Raw genomic sequence first — 20,257 nt, forward strand, 5'->3', positions numbered from 1 at the left:
TCTGTCTTTCTGTGCAGCAATAAGTTTAAATCGGGTTTTGTTTGGAGAATTGCCAGCAACCCCAAAATAAATCTCGTTCTTTCCATCTCTTCTGTCTTCTCTTCCATCGTGTTCAGTTTCCCCTCTGCCGCCTTGGTCTTTGCCTTGTAACCTCACCTCTGTACAATCCTCCAACATGCACAGCCGACAAGTGCTTCAAATCGGTGATAATAAATTAAAAGTCCGCAAGGCATCGTTCGTCGTTTAAACACCAGGTGACGATTTGTCTGTCATCCCTTTCAGAACCTCGTCTATTCGGTCGTCTTCGATTACCACTGTGGAGAAACAAAAGAAGTCCTTAATAATTTCGAACGCAAGATAGTTGATCTGTATTCATAGTCTCTCCGAGAGAGAGAGAGAGAGAGAGAGAGAGAGAGAGAGTTAGTTTCGAATCAACACTGCAAATAACAACTGCGCAATGGTCCGCACGAATCCTACCTTACCAAATGTGTTTCATTATGAATTTTTGGTTCAAAGTATAACATCTCGTTGATTTCCCTAAGTGTGTACGCTGTTGGCTGTACAGTCCACCTTAGTGGTAGACTTTCTTAAATAGGCTCTATAGCACTTGACAGGTATTGTTAGACATGGGATCGTTTACATCGTTTAAAGCTTACTTCGCGCCTCCAGGCTCATCCAGTACATGCAGAGTCTCATTACAATGAATGTATTAAGCTGTCACTGAGACGTTTCCTTTTTGTAATCTTGCAAACGTCAAAGACTTCCCCTGTACTCTTTTCCCGGAGTCAGCCAAGGTAGGCTACTTATCTTTCTCCCGTAACGCTTACCTAACCAATCTGAGCAATAATAACCCACGTGCACGTACATTTATCGACACAGAACTTGAACCCCAAATATACATTAAGGTGCTCCGGTCTTTTTTTTTTTTACCTCTTTTAGCTCGACCGATCTGTCCGAGTTTGGGGGGTCTTTTCGCTTGTGACGCCCCGAAGAACGAGTTGGTATCCTGGAGCCCGCAGCTAAAGGACATTTGACTGACGTCGTTGTCCGTCCCGTAGCCGTTCATTTTCCCCTCGCTGTATGGCAGGACCTCAGACATTATGGCACGAGGAAAAGGCTGTCTCTCACGAACAGGGACCAAAAACCAATGATGATGTCGTTAACGATGATGAATATTGCACCGGTCCGAGAGAAAACTAATTGCACTTTGTTTCTTCTCGCACTCCTCCGAATATCCCTTTTTGAATAACGCTCGAGAGACTCCTAGCGCAACCAGCTTCCGAAAGAGGTTCAGAACTCAAGTGCGGTAAGTCTTGACGAGCGTGCTGTTCTGTTATGAAGGGAGAAGTAGAAGGAGAAGGAGGAGGAGCGATGCGCGCGCCTGGGCTGCTCGGTGAAGACTGTTAAGGGTGCCGGGAGATCCCAGGAACATAAAGGAAACCCAGGCGGAACAGTGAAGTCATCCATCCGGGCTTGTGGGTGCGCGCGCGTGTGTGTGTTTGTGTGTGTAAAGACTACAAGAGGGGCAAGGGTGACATCAACCGGAGAAAGTTAAAAGTACAGGGGAACGGTACGTACTGTAAAAAAAAAGTGCGACAGCCAGAGGAGTGAGTAGACTGTACAGTCGCTCCATCACCAACGACGTTTGACTAAATACAGTTGTCACTCGTCCATTTATCACTTAGATGTGCTGATTATTCACAGTTATCGTAGTGTGCTGAAAAGTGAATCCACTTGAGTGAGAAGTGGCGAGCAGGCAAAACCTGGGCCGTTATATTTGCTTTGTCTATGGTGACTTATAATTCAAAAGGATTGTAACAATAACATTTCTATAAGTAGGCATTCTTTTTTATTTTTCCTGAAAATGGCCCTGAACTAGACTGCTTTGCGATTTATTGGTTTCTAGGGGGAATTCCTGTTGCTAGTAGCCTATGACGGGAATCGTTGCGGTGTGAGCCTCGAGACAGCACAGTCGTCATCACTGTACGTCAGCTGCATTTGAATAAAACGCTGATCTCTTGAATAGACTTATCAGAAGCCCTTAGTCATTGCAGAATACATATTTACCTTGTCTGTTTGCCATCCGTTGTCTTATATTGTTTTAAAGGGATTGTGTTCTAAACAGATATGAAAGATGATGTAGTCGATGGCTTGATCGTGTTGTTAAATTAGTCACTTATTGACAAAGTACGGAAAAATGAATATGTTTCAGCACCAAGGCCAGCGTCTTTCGTGGCTCTATGTGTCCCGTCCAAGCACAGCAACGTACATTCAACAAGATCACAAAACATTTTTCTCACATTTTCATAGAATGAAGCTTGTAAACAGTCCGTACTCTTAACTTATTGAAATGCAAAACGACATTTATGTAAAGCGGGTGTTACACAGTATAACAGAGCCAAAGCGATTTTGGAAATATTGAGGGCTGTAATACTGTGAGCACATACCAACACTAAGCGGTTGGCATAGCAACATCTCCCAAATGACTGCGAGTCTCAAATCTAATTTTCACATTTCAGATAGTCCTCTTTCGCGTCTTAACCGTCTCACTGCTGTCATACAGCGATTTCAACACCACTTCACTGTCCCCCAAACTCTATTAACATTCTGGTAAATACGCACACTGACTCTCTCTCTCTCTCTCTCTCTCTCTCTCTCTCACACACACACACACACAGTGACGCAACTAAGATTATTATCCCTATAGCCTAGCTTTACCCTGATTTTTCCTCTGGTGACTGATGGAAAAACGATTTCATCCTTAAGGGAAAACGAAACACGTCTCGAGCAGCTTGATAATATGCCAGACTTTAGCTCCTCTAAATCTAGTCGCTGCCTATGGGGAGAAATAGCCCTGTTGTGTGCCAAGCTGTTTTTTGTGATTGTATTATCTCAATACTATTCCCCAGTTCCAACCCAAAACAGCTAAACCTGGCCACTGCAATGCAGTTTTAATATCCAGTTTATTTTTCAAAAGCACAGCTTGCTTTGTTCACTTGAACAGACTGTTGTATGCCAATATGTGTTTGTAATTATGCATATTTGTATACTTTCATGTTTGTCTAAAAATGGGTTTTTGTGAAGGAGTGTTTGAGTAAATGAATGTTTCTGAAAATAAGTACCTGTATAAAAATTATTTGAATGTAAATAAAGTGCCTGATGTTCACGGCTCCTCACCCCACAGGTCATGGGTCAGGTCGGGATTGGGCTCAGGGCAGAGGGCACGAGGGTCATGCTGTGTATGGTCACCTGTCAGGATGCAGAGTTCTAAACTGGGGGAAAACTTTGGCTTGTGATGTCTTGACCTTGGGGGGGGGGCGCTTATGTGATCCTCATGTGACTGAACACATACACAGTCAGCAAGGCTTTGAGTCTCTTTGCTGAAAAATGTCTGCAAGAGCCCTGGTAAAATATGTAGGAGTGAGATTATTTTTTATGATTTTTATATCATTATTATGACATTTAAATGTTCGTAGTGAAGCAGTCAGAAGATTTGACAAGCTGCTACGTGTTTTCATGGATAAAATCTCATACCAGTTTCCATTGGAGACAAAGTGTAGTGTGTACTGAACCTCAACTTAAAATCACCCCTTTCTCTTTCTCTGTCTTCCCCTGCCCTCATACCCTCTACCTTCTCTGTCTCTCTGTCTCTCTCTCTCTCTCTCTCTCTCACTCTCTCTTTCTCTCTCTCTCTCTCTCTCTCTGACAGGTGGCTCTGAGCCTGTGTCTTGAGAAGGAATCTGTTTTAACGATTGCCAGACCTTTTGTGAAGGACATGTGACCAGAAAACTTTTCTGGGCCTGGCTATATGGTACGTGCATGCATGTCTGTATGTGTGTGTGCGCGCGCGCGCGTGTGAGTGTGTGTGTGTGTGTGCCTTGTGCCTTCAGTTTTCAAAAGCAGATTCAGTGCTGAGTCATAGAGTTGTTCTAACAGTGCTGATTCACCCTCTCTCTCTCTCTCTCTCTCTCTCTCTCTCTCTCTCTCTCGTGGCAGAGTGGAAAAACACCAAACTGAATTGAACAGTGAGCATGTGGCTTTTGCAGAGGGTCTGTGTCTGCATGGTTTTTGTTGTTGTTTTAAATGGAAAAGCTAATGAATAAATAGATGGATGAATGTGAGTAAGAGGGAGGGGATGCACATCTCCATATAGCAGATTTTTACACATCTGTTCCTGTTGTGTAGTGATCTGCTGGCTCTCACTTTTGAGTGAGGATTCAGTAACTATGAATGCGGAGTAATAATTCAGTAGTTTTGACATGATTCAGTTGTATTCACTATAGGGTACTAATTCATTAGCTTTGTAGAGCAAGAATTCAGTGGTTTTGACTGTAGAGTAAGGATTCTGTAGCTTCGTTGGCTGTAATAATTGGTTGTAATAATTATAAGAATAATTGCTCATGAACTCCCTTTGCTCTCTCAGGCAAAGTAAGAGTCTGACCTTCGGCATGTGACCTATGGACGGGGAGAAAACAGAGATTCATCTCAGATAATGAGTATTAACTTCACTGCCCTTCAAACACACCCTGCAGCCCCTGCAGAAAACCCCAACCTACCACACCCTGCAGTCTATACAGAAAACTCCGCCCCCACCACACCCTGCAGCCCCTGCAGAAAACCCCGCCCCCACCACACCCTGCAGTCTATACAAAAAACTCCGCCCCCACCACACCCTGCAGCCCCTGCAGAAAACTCCACCCCAACCACACCCTGCAGTCTATACAGAAAACTCCGCCCCCACCACACCCTGCAGTCTATACAGAAAACTCCGCCCCCACCACACCCTGTAGTCTATACAGAAAACTCCGCCCCAACCACACCCTGCAGCCCCTGCAGAAAACTCCACCCCAACCACACCCTGCAGTCTATACAGAAAGCTCCGCCCCAACCACACCCTGTAGTCTATACAGAAAACTCCGTCCCAACCACACCCTGCAGTCTATACAGAAAACTCCGCCCCAACCACACCCTGCAGCCCCTGCAGAAAACTCCACCCCAACCACACCCTGTAGTCTATACAGAAAACTCCACCCCAACCACACCCTGTAGTCTATACAGAAAACTCTGCCCCAACCACACCCTGCAGCCCCTGCAGAAAACTCCGCCCCCACCACACCCTGCAGTCTATACAGAAAACTCCGCCCCAACAACACCCTGTAGTCTATACAGAAAACTCCGCCCCAACCACACCCTGCAGTCTATACAGAAAACTCCGCCCCCACCACACCCTGTAGTCTATACAGAAAACTCCGCCCCCACCACACCCTGTAGTCTATACAGAAAACTCCGCCCCCACCACACCCTGCAGTCTATACAGAAAACTCCACCCCATCCACACCCTGTAGTCTACACAGAAATCACTGTCTGGAAATCTTTGCCTTGCCCTTGGAAGATTTGGCCACACAGAACTATTCTAGTGATTTCTGTGTGTGTGTGTGTGTGTGTGTGTGTGTCTTCAAGTAAAGCAATGGAAGTACAAGTCGAGACATGTTTGGTTTATAAGTCTAAGGCCTTCGTGTTGTAGAACGGATGGGTTATGGGATACTTTAGTGTCTGTGAAACACCCACACATTCAATATCAATCACTTCATCTCCTGTGAATGCAATAGCAATCTGTAATACTGGTACATGTTTTCTGAGGTCTGCTTGACCTGTTTTCAGGGCTTTTGCCTGTCATGCAGGGTCTTAACTACAGCTGTCCATAGAAAAGAGTAAGAAACTGTTTTCATCAGCTCAGTTTGACTGGATACACGATCAGCTCTCTCCCACAGTCACGCCCACTGCCGAGTTCCTGAGAAATGCTGTGGAAAGCATAACACAAACCCCTGTGAATATAGTTCAGCTCATCTTTCACAGCCTGGGGAACCTGTTTATCAAACCGCAGTCACCTTCAGGACCCCTGCCGTTCATTTTCCCATGGGAGATGGTGTAACTAATTATCCACGCTCTTTCAAGCACTGTGTGTGTGAGTGTGTGTGTCTGTGTGTGTGTGAGTGTGTGTGAGTGTGTGCGTGTGTGTGAGTGTGTGTGTGTGTGTGAGTGTGTGTGAGTGTGTGTGTGTGTGTGAGTGTGTGTGTGTGTGTGTGTGTGTGTGTGTGAGTGTGTGTGTGTGTGTGTGTGTGTGTGTGTGTGTGAGTGTGTGTGTGTGTGTGTGTGTGTGTGTGTGCGTGTGTGTGTGTGCGTGTGTGTGCGTGTGCGTGAGCGTGTGTGTGTGTGCGTGAGCGTGTGTGTGTGTGTTTGTATGTGTCTTGGTGTCTCTGGACTGTTCAACCTCAGAAAAATGATCACAGTGACATTTCTATGCAGCAGTTCTGTGAAGGCCTGTTAGACTCAAACCAAAAACCTGACCCATCTCCAGCATCCACTGCTGCTCAGGTGAGAGCAGACACATGGGCATAGACAAACACAACAGGTGTATGTGTGTGTGTGTGTTGCAGGGGTGGTCTTTCTTCCTGAAGATTGTTAATCTCAATCGACTGTTTAGAGGCGTGTGCCATAACTGTGCCGATGAGGTCAGTCCTCAGGATGTTAAATATTAATACAGATTGTGTAATCTCTCTCATCTTTTTCCCCGTGTCTCTAGCGACTGCCTGCTGGGGTAGAGATTTAGATGGACAGGTTCAGTCTGTCTGAACACACCGCCAAACCTTCTTTGTTTGTCTTGTTACACGGCTGATTCACATTAAGGTCTGGAAATCAGTGACGTTAGTTTGAATGGTAGTCGCATGGAAAGAATCTTAGTAAAAGATCCTCAGTAGATTCCGTACCGCCCTGTTGTCAGTACGGAATCTACTGAAAGGTGAGTTTTGTTCTGGTGACTTTGACATAGGTGTTGTTCTATCTGGAGAGATTTTCACTGCTGGTTATTGATAAGTATCCAGCTCATTTAACAGCCAATAGAAGCACACTGTTCAAATGAGATCCACTGATAGTCCTATGCCATCTAGTGGCCAATTATGGAATAACACTGGATGTTTAATTTGTTTTTAAGTTAGGTAAGTTCTTTTATTGATCACATAAACACTACGAACAGTGAGCAGTGAAATTCAACCTCTGCATTTGACCCATACACACACTAACAGCAGGAGCAGTGGGCAGCCGCAGTACCGGGCCCAAGGAGCAGCTGGGGGTGGGGGGGGGGGGGGGGTGTCGAGGGAAGGGAAAGAGCTCCGCCCACGTTTTTCCTGCCGGTACAGGGGATCAAACCGGCGACCTTTGGGTCACGAGCCCGCTTCCCTAACCCTCCCTATTCAGAGTTATTTTCATTTTTCAGAGAGACATGAAATAAAAAACTGCCAGTAAAAATGATAAACATTAGTGTAGATGATTAAATAGGAAAGTTAGGATGCAACAAATACATTTTAAAAACACAAAAAAAAGCCTTTTTTTTTATCCCTGGCCCTGAAAAACACACTGTGAATAGGAGTGGGGTTTTTTTGGGAGGGGGGTTTTCTCAATGCTCTCGGAGGTCTGTGATGTCTAGGAGCAGAGCAAAAATGTGACATGGGGAGACAGCTGCTAACATGAAACAATTGGGGGTCGTAGCTGGACTGTTACACCCCACCCCCCCCAAAAACAAAACAAAACACAAAACCCACAAAAACCACATACACATCTCATTCTTCACACTTGAGTGGAGACCTGCCTTTGATTTTCATTGAACTGTTACGAGGGAATCATAACCTAACCCTAACCTAGCTCCAAACCGTAACTGAAAAAATGTCATGGCTTGTTTTGTTTCAAGTATCACATTCCTGTCTGTTTTTGTCATAGTGAGGAACAGTGAAATGTGTGGACTGAGTCAGGTTTGTTTCTTTTTGGTACGAAACCACACATATGACAGCGTTTCTTTTCCTCTGTTTAAAGAGTGGGGAGCATGGGGGGGGGGGGGGGGCCAGTTTAGTGAAGCCCTTTTCTCTCTCCCACTTAAAACAGACAGAAGAGGCAAAGCACAGCTTCCCAGAGAGGAAAACTACAGTTCCTTCAGTTTAATATGTGACGTGGCTAACTCCACAACATTTCTTTCCCCCAAAACCGACGGTTGACTTACCTCTTAGCTCCTCAGGACAGAGAGAGCCATGCAGGAAATCTGCTCTGTTCTTCTGCTCTGACATTTGACGAGACGTTCTCATCTATGACACGACCCTGACACGAGGCGGTATGAGTGTGAGGTAATTAGTTCTACCTTCTCTGTTCTTAACATCACAGACATCAGCTGTTCGACTTTCTGTCTGATATTACTGAAACCTTCTGGAGTTTTTCAGATGCATTCACAAGAACTGAAACCTTCAAATGCACTCATAACAACATTACTGTCTGCACAGCTGGGGAGACCGTCCAGTCTGTGTCAGCGAGTGAGAGATCTAACCTGTCATTCCATTACAACACTAAAAATCAGTTATTACTACAGCCGTTCTCCCACTGTACACACAGTTATAACTACAGTCAGTCTCCTACTGTACATACAGTTATAACTACAGTCAGTCTCCTACTGTACATACAGTTATAACTACAGTCTCGTACTGCACATACAGTTATAACTACAGTCTCCTACTGTTCATACAGTTATAACTACAATCATTCTCCTACTGCACATACAGTTATAACTACAGTCTCCTACTGCACATACAGTTATAACTACAGTCTCCTACTGTACATACAGTTATAACTACAGTCTCCTACTGCACATACAGTTATAACTACAGTCTCCTACTGCACATACAGTTATAACTACAGTCTCCTACTGTACATACAGTTATAACTACAGTCTCCTACTGCACATACAGTTATAACTACAGTCTCCTACTGTTCATACAGTTATAACTACAGTCATTCTCCTACTGCACATTCAGTCAGCTCCTGCTCTGAGAGACATGAGGCTCTTCAGGAACCACACAGAAATGTTTTATTGACCAAAAACAAAAACAAAAAACACACAGCCGCCCAAAAACACAGGTTTCCCTTCTTTTTTTAATCTCAGTCTGTGTTCACACTGAGAAAAGAGGAGTTTGAGAAAATTGGAACAAAACAAACCAGTGGAGAGATTTAAAGAAGACAGGCATTAACTCTGTCCTCTAGCAGCCATTTTCTATCAGTAAATTAAGGCACGAGTTACAAGATAAGAAAATAAATCTTCATATTCTAGTTTATACATGAGTTTGTTTGTTTGTTTGTTTGTTTGTTTTTACATTTCACAGAGACTTGAAAAATCCCACTATTTTCCTTCATTTCTCTCTATTAGACACAAGTTCACAGACAAGAGAAAAATTTCACTGCTTATAACTTTTCACTCATACAGTCCTGTCACAAAGTACTGTGCATGCATGTGTGTATGTGTGTATGTGTGTGTGTGTGCGTGTGCGTGTGTGTGTGCATGTGTGTCTATGTGTGTGTATGTGTGTGTGTGTGTGTGTGCGCGCACACATCTCAACAGCTGCGCCTGTAAGTATTCTGTTATTACTATACTGTGTAATAAGTATTTTATAAAACGTTTCTGAATCCTGTACCTATAAACTGTGTTTTTGCATAAAATGAAGCAGCAAATCCTGAATTGTGACTACATTATAACTATACAATACAACTATAATAATAACCTTATGTTATAAGAACCTCACTGTCTGTATTAGGTGAAACTCATTAACATCCAAATAACACCCCCAAACATTCAAGTACCAAACTTCACTTCACACTCCTATGTCAGTGTGTGTGTGTGTAACAGAACAGCGTGAGAATTACAGGTGTAGGTGGTGTAAGTGATGTGCTGGTGTGTGTGTGTGTGTGTGTGTGCGCGTGTGTGTGTGTGTGAGAATGTGTGTTTTTGTTTTTAAGGTCATTTCTGTCCTTGCTTTTTAATTGTTATTAAGGTATCACCCCTGTACATTTTTATTTATCTCTCTGTGGGTATATCCGTGTGTGTGTGCGTGTGTGTGTGCCCTGCTCTCAGGCCTGGTACAGAGGAACGACTCTCTTTATTGCCTGTCTGCATATGGGGCATGTTGGTTGTGGTAGAGCCTGGTAACAGCTGAAACAGCAGCAGACATGTCCACAGTCCAACAGCACACACCCTCTGGGGTTAGTCAAACAGATCACACACACGTTCTCCAAATCCTCCCCGTCTTCCGACGCCACGGCCGAACCAAGCCGCTCAAACTCCCTCCTCACCCTCTCTCTGTTCCACTTCTCCTGCAGGCCGCGGTAATACCGACGCCCCGCCCACAGCAGCACGGCCACGCCCGCTAGCGCAAACACTCCCGCCAGCACCTGCCACACCATGGCCTGCCCCTCCTGCTCCAGTTTCAGGGTCTCCAGGTCGGAGGTGCACAGGAAGTACTCGGAGCCGTCGGTGGGCGGCCGCAGCTTGAGCGCGCGGTCCGTATCCAGGATGAGCTCGCCCACGGCCGTTACCGTGGCGCCCACCTTGAGCATCTCCTCAGTTTCCAGTTGGCCTTTGGGCTTCTCGCCGCTCAGGTACTGGCCTATGATGTCGGTGAAGCCAAAGCTGGCCTGGTGGAACTTCTCATGGATGATCTCCATCTCTGGACCCGTGGCCTCCAGTGGACACAGAACACGGACCGCGGCTCGGTCCGCCCCCACCAGACTGAAGGGTACAGAGTTAACCCGCTGATGTAGAACCCTCTCGCTGTCTGTCCTGAGAGAGAGGGGCAGAGGACAAATGTCTGTTAAGGTGGCTAAAGTAGTGTAACTATACATTCACTTCAGTGAGAATAAGGAGAAACCACAGGGTGGGAGACAGATACATCTGTAAAAACCAGCGGATTAAGAGCTGACTCTTTAAACCTCCTCTCTGTCCGAGAGAAGGGAAGAGAGGAAGGAAAACAGTAAGAAGATGATGGAATTAAATTTCACAGAGGAGAGGAGAGGAGATGAGCGGAGAGGAGAGGAGTGATGAGGAGAGGAGCAGAGAAGAGAGGAGAGGAGAGGAGCGGGGAAGAGAGGAGAGGAGAGGAGAGGAGAGGAGAGGAGAGGAGAGGAGAGGAGAGGAGGGGAGGGGAGTGGAGCGGAGAGGAGAGGAAAGGAGCGGAACGGAGTGGAGAGGAAAGGAGAGGAAAGGAGAGGAGAGGAGCAGAGAGGAAAGGAGAGGAGAGATAAGGGAAATATCAATGAAGAGGAATGTGAATGTAATTAACAATAACTTACTATTAAGGAGAAATCAAAAAAAGACACAACATAACAAAACTCTCTGTCCAGGACATCTGTGTCATGTTATAATAAACCTCTTTCTTTCTCTCTCTCTCTCTCTCTCTCTCTCTCTCACACACACATATACACAAAACAAAACACCTACCAGGTTCGGGCAAGAGCATTCCAAACCAGTTTATGCTCTCGGAGGACCAGCCTCTGAATGACGCCAACGCTGCCCTCCTGAAACTGACTCCTGAGTGGTTCCCCGGCAGGCTGCACAACCCCTACACACACACACACACACACACACACACACACACACACAGAATAAGTACCTTTCCGTGCACCACACAGCTGCATGTGATGTGAACACACTGTGATGTGTCTGTCTCAGTCACTCAATACCAGTTCATTATGAAATATCTTCCAATGAGTTCCAATGACATAAATTACCTTCAATGACAACATACTGAAGACACTTCCCAGGTGTAGTGTTCAAAATGTCTGCAAGTTTCTCGTTTAACGGCAGCTGAGGGGCTTCCTGGGACAACACACACACACACACACACAGAAATACACACAGAAATACACACAAACACACATGCACACATATATATGTGGTTTGCATTATACTGTTACACGAAAGGGGTCTTTGAAACTGTAAGTCTGTAATGACTATTATAGATTAACAGTGATAATGACTGTATAATTTATAATCATTTACATTTATAATGACTCATAGATTTACAATTACAACTATCCCTTCTATGTAGCTATTCAATGTAATTCCCTCTGATATTGCTGTTTATAAGAACAAGGCTTTAAAATATATGACTGACTGCCCCCAGATATACACATCTTTGCATTTAACTGTTTCTCAAACACTTTCAGTGAGTCAGTTATGTGTGTGTTAGGACGTCGAGGGTACACTGACGTTGAGTTTATCCACCGTTTTCCGTTTTTTCTTGTAGATGTACAAAAAGATTCCTGACAGCGCGATACTGGAGCCAAGACACACCACCTCTAACGTCCTTAACGGAAACTCCTCCATTCTTCACCACCTGAGCGCGAGGCTGCACACACAGAATGAGCAAATACATCAAATGGGGGCGGGGCGCGAGGCAGGTGGCACGCTCCATCTCAGACTCATTCCTGCAATTTCCTGTCTGGAGCCGTGTTTATTGGCCAAATTTACAAATCCTAATTAATATTTCATAACCGAATTCAAAGTCTGTCTCCTTGGTACTCCAAAACTTATTCTGAAATGGAAAAAAGACAGTAAACTACTCACACACGTGTGGAAAGGGAATTGTAATCCAAAACACCGGGTTCTCAGATTTTAGTTCTTAGTACTGTGAAGGACGGCTGCATTACACAGCATGAATACGTATAATACGACATATTACGGTATAATTCCGCTATACTCAATTTTGGTGTTAAAAGATTCTAATACTCTAAACCGTCTCACAGTCTTGTGTCAATGCACCTGTTCCAGGCATATAGTAGAGGAGTAATGAAGTCGTTATTGGAGCGTCACTAGGCTGCAGGCCGAACGCAAGTGAGCATCACCAAGGAATGTCAGCATTGATATTTAAAGTTAAGAGACTATCAGTTATGAATGCGGCCATGAGAAATGATTAACTAAGCACTGTTTGTAGGGTTTTGATTAAGACAAAATTTCTAATGTTAAAGTGAAAGCTCAAGAAATGCTTTTAGCTAGCAACGTTAGCATGTCAAGAGGCATGTCAAGTTTGCTGCGACCTCCAAAACTGATATGAAATTACGATGACAGACACCTCCTGATATTGGTGAGGCTAATTCAAGAGGTCAGGAATTCAATGTCGGTATCTGAAATATTTTTAAAAATCATAACTAATCATGACTTACTTAATTAAACACGGATTGCAGCTGTTTCGCTATCATCTCCGGAAATTGTCAGCAGTTTTTTTGTTGTGATCACGTGACGCGGTCGTTGAGGCCGACGTGTTGCGAGAGCGCGCCCTGCGGTCATGTGACCAAATCTGGTCGCGTCCTGTAGCTCCACGCGTTCCATGCAACGGCCTCCCCCTTTACCGAAAAATGGCAGGAGGAAAGAGAAAATCCGCCGGTCAGCCGTCACGAGTCGTGGGGTTGCTCCGTACACTGTGGCAAGAGAAGCATTTGATCTTGTTCAAAGCGGAATATACCTTCCTAGTAACTGCCGTCCTTTGGTTTTTGGAGATAGGAATAAACATATGGGTTATTCAAAAAGTTGCATGTAAGTAGCTTTGGTTAGCTTGACAGCTACCATGCCCTGTCATATAAGTCTTAGTTCTAGTACTAAGACATAGCGCTGCAACACAAGGGGTAAATGTGGAAGAAAAAAAAAAAAGATCTGAATATTATATTCAGTCGTGTTTGTGTAAAGTTGTTTATAAAGCATCTCACGATACTGGCTGCTTTCCTGATACCGTTTCCCCTGCGCTGACATGTCCGTTCCTTGACTGAAACTTAGCTGCTATAGTTGAGTCTCTGGCCAGTCCTTTTACTCTGGCCAGAAACACGTAAAATGAACAAACGATTACATCCGAAAAAGGGGGAAATGGTTTGAAACGTAGAAACAAGTTCGCTGTGTTGCTTAAAACTTTGACTTTTTTTTTCTTGCGACGTGTTAATTTCATGATTCTGCCCCTGTCAAATCATACACACACACACACACACACACACACACACACACAAGACCATCGGTATGAAAGTCGATAATAATTATAATTGAACAGTTATCATAATCACATTTATACCGTACATGTTTTTCCACTGTTCTCCTCACTGATGTAGATACAGAGATAGACTGGAAAGCCTACATGGATGAGGTGGAGGGCGTGATCAACGGTACCTATGACTACACTCAGCTTAAGGGAGACACGGGCCCTCTCGTGTAAGTACCGCCGAACCCTCTTATCTGTGCTCGTATTTCAGTACACACTGACAGAAAGATTCACAAGGTACTGTTTCAGAGACGCATATAAATGACAGAACACATATATGTGAGTGACGTGGCCAACACCGTGGGCAGATGATGCTGGTTTTAACCAGTGCATAAAACCGCCCCCACTGTCAGTAAGGCTGTGTGTGTGTGTGTGTGTGTCTGTGTGTGTGTGTGTTTTATAGGTACCCAGCTGGCTTTGTGTATATCTTCACTGTGTTATACTACATTACTGACCATGGGGTGAACATTAGACTGGGTCAGTATGTGTTTGCTGTGTTCTACCTGATCACCCTGCTACTCGTGTTCCGCATATACCACCGCACCAAGAAGGTGAGACAGACTGAAAAGCACATGGTTTAAGTCAGAATGACATCACTCTAATACAAGAAACACGCTGACACAGCTGTCGGACAGCAGAGTCTCCATTTGCTTTTTGACTGTGTATAGAGTTTTTTTTGTTTGTTTGTTTGTTTGTTTTTAATTTACTAAGCCCTCAGAACCCAGTGTTGTTAGTACTGGCCGTTTGGCCGTACTGTAAAAACACAGAGGAGATAAAGGAGTTGAGTAGTCTTGGCTGTGTCTCGTGTCAGTCAGCGGCGTCTGGTGTGTTTCACTTTGTGTGTCTTGTGTCAGTGACCTGGCTGACAGTCACAGTCTTTTATTAATGTACAGTAATTCTGTAAATTCTGATTCATTGTAAAAGTCCATCTCTGTGCCTTTGTGAATTTTTTTTCTGCACATTAAGCAGTGTGTGTGTGTGTGTGTGTGTTCTTTGTGTGTGCGTGCGTGTGTGTGTGTGTGTGTGTGGACTGTTGTTCCCAGGTGCCTCCATACGTGTTTTTTTTCGTCTGCTGCGCCTCGTACCGGATCCACTCCATCTTCGTGCTGCGGCTCTTTAACGACCCCGTGGCCATGATGCTGCTCTTCGGCGCCATTAACCTCTTTCTAGACTCACACTGGACTCTGGGCTGTGCCCTCTACAGGCAAGTATGATGGAGGGATGGATTCAGATAGACAGATGGATGGATGGATGGGTGGATGGATGGATGGATGGATAGATGGGTGGATGGATGGATGAATAGATGGATGGATAGATGGATGGATGGATGGATGGGTGGAAGTCCTGAGGAACGAGTAGACTGAAGAACATTAAAAGTATGGATAGATGACAAAGCAGATAAATTGATAAAATGATTTAGAAGCGTCTTCTAAATGAATAAATGTAAACGTGGTTTAATTGAAGCTAGGTGTGATTGGTTAAGTTAATAGACTTCATAGGCTTAGATTTCAGTCAGTTAGACCATGCCTGTGTTCAGACTGCTCTGTGGAGCTTTTGGCTGGTTGTTTGTGTGAGTGTTTGTGTGTGTGTGTGTGTATGCGTTTGTGTGTTGTTTGTGTCTGTGTGTGTGAGCGTTTGTGTGTGAGCGTTTGTGTGTGAGTGTGTGTGTGTGTGTGTGTGTATCCGTGCGTGCGTGTGTGCATGCGTGTGTGTCCGCATATGTGTGTTGTGTGTGTTTGTGTGTGTGTTTTTGACGTGTTCGTCTGGCTGTGTGTTGGACAGTTTGGCTGTGTGTGTGTGTGTGTGTGTGTGTGTGTGTTTGACGTGTTTGTCTGGCTGTGTGTGGACAGTTTAGCTGTCTGTGTGTGTGTGTGTGTTTTTGACGTGTTTGTCCGGCTGTGTGTTGGACAGTTTGGCTGTGTCTGTGTGTGTGTGTGTGTGTGTGTGTGTGTGTGTGTGTGTGTGCATGCCTGTTCATGCCTGTTCGTGCGTGTGTGTGTATGTGTGTGTGTGTGTGTGTGTGCGTGCATGTGTGTTTTTGACGTGTTCGTCTGGCTGTGTGTGGACAGTTTAGCTGTGTCTGTGTGTGTGTGTGTGTGTGTGTGTGCATGTGTGTTTTTGACGTGTTCGTCTGGCTGTGTGTTGGACAGTTTAGGTGTGTCTGTGTGTGTGTGTGCATGCCTGTTCGTGCGTGTGTGTGTATGTGTGTGTATGTGTGTGTGTGCATGTGTGTTTTTCACGTGTTCGTCTGGCTGTGTGTTGGACAGTTTAGCTGTGTCTGTGAAGATGAACATCCTCCTCTTTGCTCCGGGACTCCTCTTCCTCCTCCTGTCAGAGTTCGGCCTGATGAAGACCCTGCCCAAACTAACGCTGTGTGCTGTCATTCAGGTCAGACACACACACACACGCGCGCGCACACAGAATAACACACACACGCACACACACACATACACACACACATAGAAACACACACACACACAAACTCACTCTCAAACATCTGTTGCCTCAATCATCGACGTATTCAGCTTAACCTGCCCTGACTGACTCCACCCCTTTTTGTTCCTCTGTGTGTGTGTGTGTGTGTGTGTTGCCTGCAGCTGTTGCTGGGACTCCCGTTCCTCTTGGTGAACCCTGTTGGATACGTGAGCAGGGCCTTTGATCTTGGGCGTCAGTTCCTCTTTAAGTGGACGGTGAACTGGCGCTTCCTGCCGGAGTGGCTTTTCCTCAGCCGCTCCTTTCACCTCCTCCTGCTCCTGGCCCACCTCCTCACCCTCACACTGTTCGCCCTCAGGAGATGGAAGAAGTCAGTCCAACGATACGCCTCATAATAACAACAACAACAATAATAATGATAGTATATGTAATAAAAGAATAATTATGATGTTTAAGTGACTTACAGGATGTTATGGTTTTAATGAAGTAATCTCCCAATTGGACTGTGAAAACTTTGTATGTGAGTGTGAAACTTGTGTGTGTGTTTTGTGTCTGACTGTAAAGGTGTCAGTGTTAAAGTTCTGTGTGTGTGTGTGTGTGTGTGTGTGTGTAAAAGCTCTGTCTGTCTCTGTGTATTTTATACTGATGAATGTGTGTTCGCTCACAGGCCTGGTGAGAGTTTGTGGACTTTACTGAAAGACCCATCTGAGAGGAAAGAAGCCACACAGAAACTGACCGCTGATCATATCCTTCCCTGGAAGCACGTGTGTGTGTGTGTGTGTGTGTGAGAGAGAGAGAGACAGAGACAGAGAGAGAAAGTCTAAGCATGTGTGTGTGTGTGTGTGTGTGTGTGTGTGTGTGTGTGTGTGTGTGTGTGTGAGAGAGAGAGAGAGAGAGACAGAGAGAGAAAGTCTAAGCATGTGTGTTCACATTCAGCTCGTCCGTAATCGTAATCTTCCACCTTAACAGTCCCTCACAGACAGTGCTGGTCCTGTTCACCTCTAACTTCGTGGGCATGTGTTTCAGTCGTTCTCTACACTACCAGTTCTATGTCTGGTACTTCCACACCTTACCCTACCTGCTGTGGAGCGGGGGCGTGAAAAAACTCGCCCACCTGCTCAGGTGAGGATCACTTCACCTCTCTCTCTGTGTGTGTGTGTGTGTATGTGTGTGTGTGTGTGTGTGTGTGTGTGTGGTTTGACTTGGGATTGTACTATGATAAAGTCATGAGTCTGTCCGTTCCTCTGCTCCTCTGACAGGGTGCTGATTTTGGGCCTGATCGAGTTGTCCTGGAACACTTACCCTTCCACCAACTACAGCTCCGCCTCTCTGCACGTCTGCCACCTTATATTGCTTTTCTCATTGTGGCTCAACCCTACAGTGCCACCCCGTGGCCCGGAGGGAGAACAGCAGTCCCATAACAAAGCCAAACGCCAGTGAGATGTTCCCAACCAGGGCTCGCTGCCCGGCCTTCGCTCCCTCACCTCCCTGGCCAATCAGGAGCTCTCTCCCTGTCCCTCTCCTCTGCTCTGGGCAGGGATTTGAAAGACACTCCTTATGGGGTGTTGGAGGTGCACCTGCTGTTACCAACCAACTGTATGTCCTCCTCGTGAGAGTGTGTACAGCGAGGGAGGGGACTGGACGCAGTGGAGCTGTTGCAGTTACATGTTGTTGTTTTTTTGTTTTTTTTCTTGTTGGGGGCAGAGACAGAAAAAGGCAGATTTCTCAGGATTATAAGAATGAATTTTACAAACTCTTGCGCATGAGAGTGCATAATGTGAATGTTAGTGTTGTGGGGGTCAGTGCTGACCTCCGATGACCCTGTTGACCCCGGTGACCCGACGTGACCCTGTGCGACGACGGCGGCTGAGAAAAGGCTGGTGCCGTGCCGTGGCGTCGTCGCGTTCAGCAGTTACTCTGCGGTTGATTACGCGTGTTTATCAAAATGCAATACGAAAAGTTCATACATGTCTTTAATTCCACATCAGGGACTTCTTGAAGTTTACGTCTAGGTGTAGTTAAGCTAGCTTTTACATTCGGAAACAGGTGAGGTTAAGCTATCGTCAAAATAGCATGTACCCATCCGACATACTGTACTTATACAGGGCACAAGGCAAAACTGTAGGCTATCATTTCCAGCATTCTGTTAGCCAATCAGACGTGATGTAACATTTCGCTTGGACTGTTATGATAATCATTGAAGGCTTTAATTCATTTTTGTAGGTTTTTTTTTGTTGTTGTTGTTTTCTTTTTTGAATGCTAAATTGTGTTAGGTGGAGCAGGGGACTGAGAGGCAGCATTGATAGATTATGTTTTCTGTGATATTTTGGTGTTGTTTGGAGTGTAGACTGACTGGTTTGAAAGGTTTTTCTGTGTTATGATTTGGTTGATATTTTGCATGGTGTCCTCTTGAAGGCAGTTAGAGAATGGTCCATAGAGTCCTTTTATGTCACAGACATGTAAAGAGATAAATAAATAAATAAATGGAGGTTTTTCCGTTTACCCGTGGACTCACAGTGTTATAAAGACATCTGACACGTCTCTGAAATTTAAAAAGGTTTATTCCAATTTGGCGATTTCAGTTTCCGGATGGCATCAGGCGTTTGAAAATGAGAATGTACTGGTTCATTATCTTCCTTCCTAAGTCACATTCAAACCTGCTCTCCCACACACACACACACAGATACACAGCGCACACATCAGCACAGGGGGGGTTTTGACATTCAGCAATCCTGTTTTCACCAGCATGACGGGGATCTCCTCTCCTCCCTGTCACTCATTAGTCCTCCAGCGGATTCAAAGGCTCGTTTTCGGTTTTATAAAAATGGAAAAGTGACATGAAATATGAATCATGAACCAAAGCCTTTCAGTTTCGCCTTAAAAAGGAAATAAAACATTAATCAGTGATATGTGACTGTAAGTAATGATAAAGGCAGTGAAGCAAGGCGAAGAGTTCACTAAGGTGGGAAATCAAAGACACAACATGCAGATGTTCCCCGTCAAACATCCAAGCAAACCGCACTGGAGTAGTGCGCCCTCTTGTGGCTTCCTGTGTCATTGAACAGAAAAGCAGGAAAGGCAACTCTGTTAGGGTAAAAGCACCCAGAACTGGTGCAGTTAATGCCATGTATACATGTTTTGTGTATCACATATTAGTCAAGGTTTTCTCACTGAGCAGTTAGAATGATTTAATTGAGTTAAAATCAGAAAAGAATTAGAATAGAATTGAGTGGAATAACTAGGTATGTGTTAGTAATTTGGTTCAGTGAATTCTGGAAAGTCTCACATTCATGGAAACTTCCGTAGTAACAGAAGTCATTTGGAAGTCAGTATTGCTCAAACGTTTGACTGGTCAGTTTTAGGCCTGACTTAAGGCTTTATTTGCTCTGTGGTTGCTAGGTTGTTGAAGTTTCAGCCAGCCTCACTGTGAAAAAAAATTTGGCATCAGGACGGGCTTCACTGGCACGCAAGAAAGAATCTCATTTAACATTGGCTAGTACGAATACGCAGGATCATAGGATTGTATAGAGTTTAAAAAGCTAGATGGAGCACCGAGTCAAAGTAAACTCTGATCAGAAGGAGAATTTGAGAGTTGCCACTGGTGGTACCATTTTAAAGGGAAAGGTTCAAACTGGACAATCCTGGGACATTTTTGCTAAGTAGAGGGGCCTCGAGATGTATGTTTCACCAGCTTGTCGAAGAAAATATTCCAGTGGCATTTCAACACCAATGCTGATTCTTTTTTTTTTTTTTTCATTCAAAAGATCAAAAAAATCATTCGGACCGCTTCCGACTGATGCCGGGTTCTTTTAAGGGGTGCCCGATCCAGTTTTTAGGTTTCATTCTCGTGGAGGAGTTTAGACTGAGGGGAATCACATGTTGTTGGGGTTGTAACACAACATGTTGAATTTGATATTTTCGTCCCAGTGACGCAA

The 20,257-nt window shown here is 44.8% G+C and overlaps 5 protein-coding genes across 5 annotated transcripts in view; 2 read left to right on the forward strand and 3 right to left on the reverse strand.

Moving 5' to 3' along the window:
- Positions 1-243: 243 nt before the first annotated feature.
- camk2n2a (calcium/calmodulin-dependent protein kinase II inhibitor 2a) lies at positions 244-1,099 on the reverse strand. The gene is made up of 2 exons (XM_030775829.1): positions 931-1,099; positions 244-314 (listed from the first exon to the last, which is right to left on the reverse strand). Exons 1-2 carry the CDS (start codon positions 1,097-1,099, stop codon positions 244-246), a joined length of 240 nt encoding a protein of 79 aa, XP_030631689.1.
- Positions 1,100-4,492: 3,393 nt separating this feature from the next.
- On the forward strand, positions 4,493-6,610 carry LOC115811297 (proteoglycan 4-like). The gene is made up of 3 exons (XM_030773448.1): positions 4,493-5,341; positions 6,277-6,375; positions 6,584-6,610. The coding sequence occupies exons 1-3, from the start codon at positions 4,493-4,495 to the stop codon at positions 6,608-6,610; spliced, it is 975 nt and encodes a 324-aa protein (XP_030629308.1).
- Positions 6,611-9,796: 3,186 nt separating this feature from the next.
- Positions 9,797-13,070, reverse strand: mul2 (mitochondrial E3 ubiquitin protein ligase 2). Its single transcript, XM_030775530.1, has 5 exons — positions 13,030-13,070; positions 12,077-12,215; positions 11,596-11,683; positions 11,306-11,426; positions 9,797-10,648 (listed from the first exon to the last, which is right to left on the reverse strand). The coding sequence occupies exons 2-5, from the start codon at positions 12,191-12,193 to the stop codon at positions 9,940-9,942; spliced, it is 1,035 nt and encodes a 344-aa protein (XP_030631390.1). The 5' UTR covers positions 12,194-12,215; positions 13,030-13,070; the 3' UTR covers positions 9,797-9,939.
- A 151-nt stretch (positions 13,071-13,221) lies between these two features.
- Positions 13,222-18,783, forward strand: alg3 (ALG3 alpha-1,3- mannosyltransferase). Its single transcript, XM_030774480.1, has 9 exons — positions 13,222-13,399; positions 13,960-14,059; positions 14,293-14,440; positions 14,933-15,093; positions 16,157-16,277; positions 16,487-16,692; positions 16,990-17,066; positions 17,300-17,444; positions 17,582-18,783. Exons 1-9 carry the CDS (start codon positions 13,222-13,224, stop codon positions 17,760-17,762), a joined length of 1,317 nt encoding a protein of 438 aa, XP_030630340.1. The 3' UTR covers positions 17,763-18,783.
- A 1,411-nt stretch (positions 18,784-20,194) lies between these two features.
- The window catches only part of vwa5b2 (von Willebrand factor A domain containing 5B2), a 19,718-nt gene continuing 19,655 nt past the window's right edge, over positions 20,195-20,257 (reverse strand). The window contains exon 21 of the mRNA XM_030775616.1: positions 20,195-20,257. This exon is cut by the window's right edge and continues 615 nt beyond it. Within this exon, the coding sequence (XP_030631476.1) occupies positions 20,195-20,257 (63 nt within the window).

Source organism: Chanos chanos, chromosome 5 (assembly GCF_902362185.1).
Source record: "Chanos chanos chromosome 5, fChaCha1.1, whole genome shotgun sequence".
In the NCBI taxonomy this organism is placed as follows: Eukaryota; Metazoa; Chordata; class Actinopteri; order Gonorynchiformes; family Chanidae; genus Chanos; species Chanos chanos.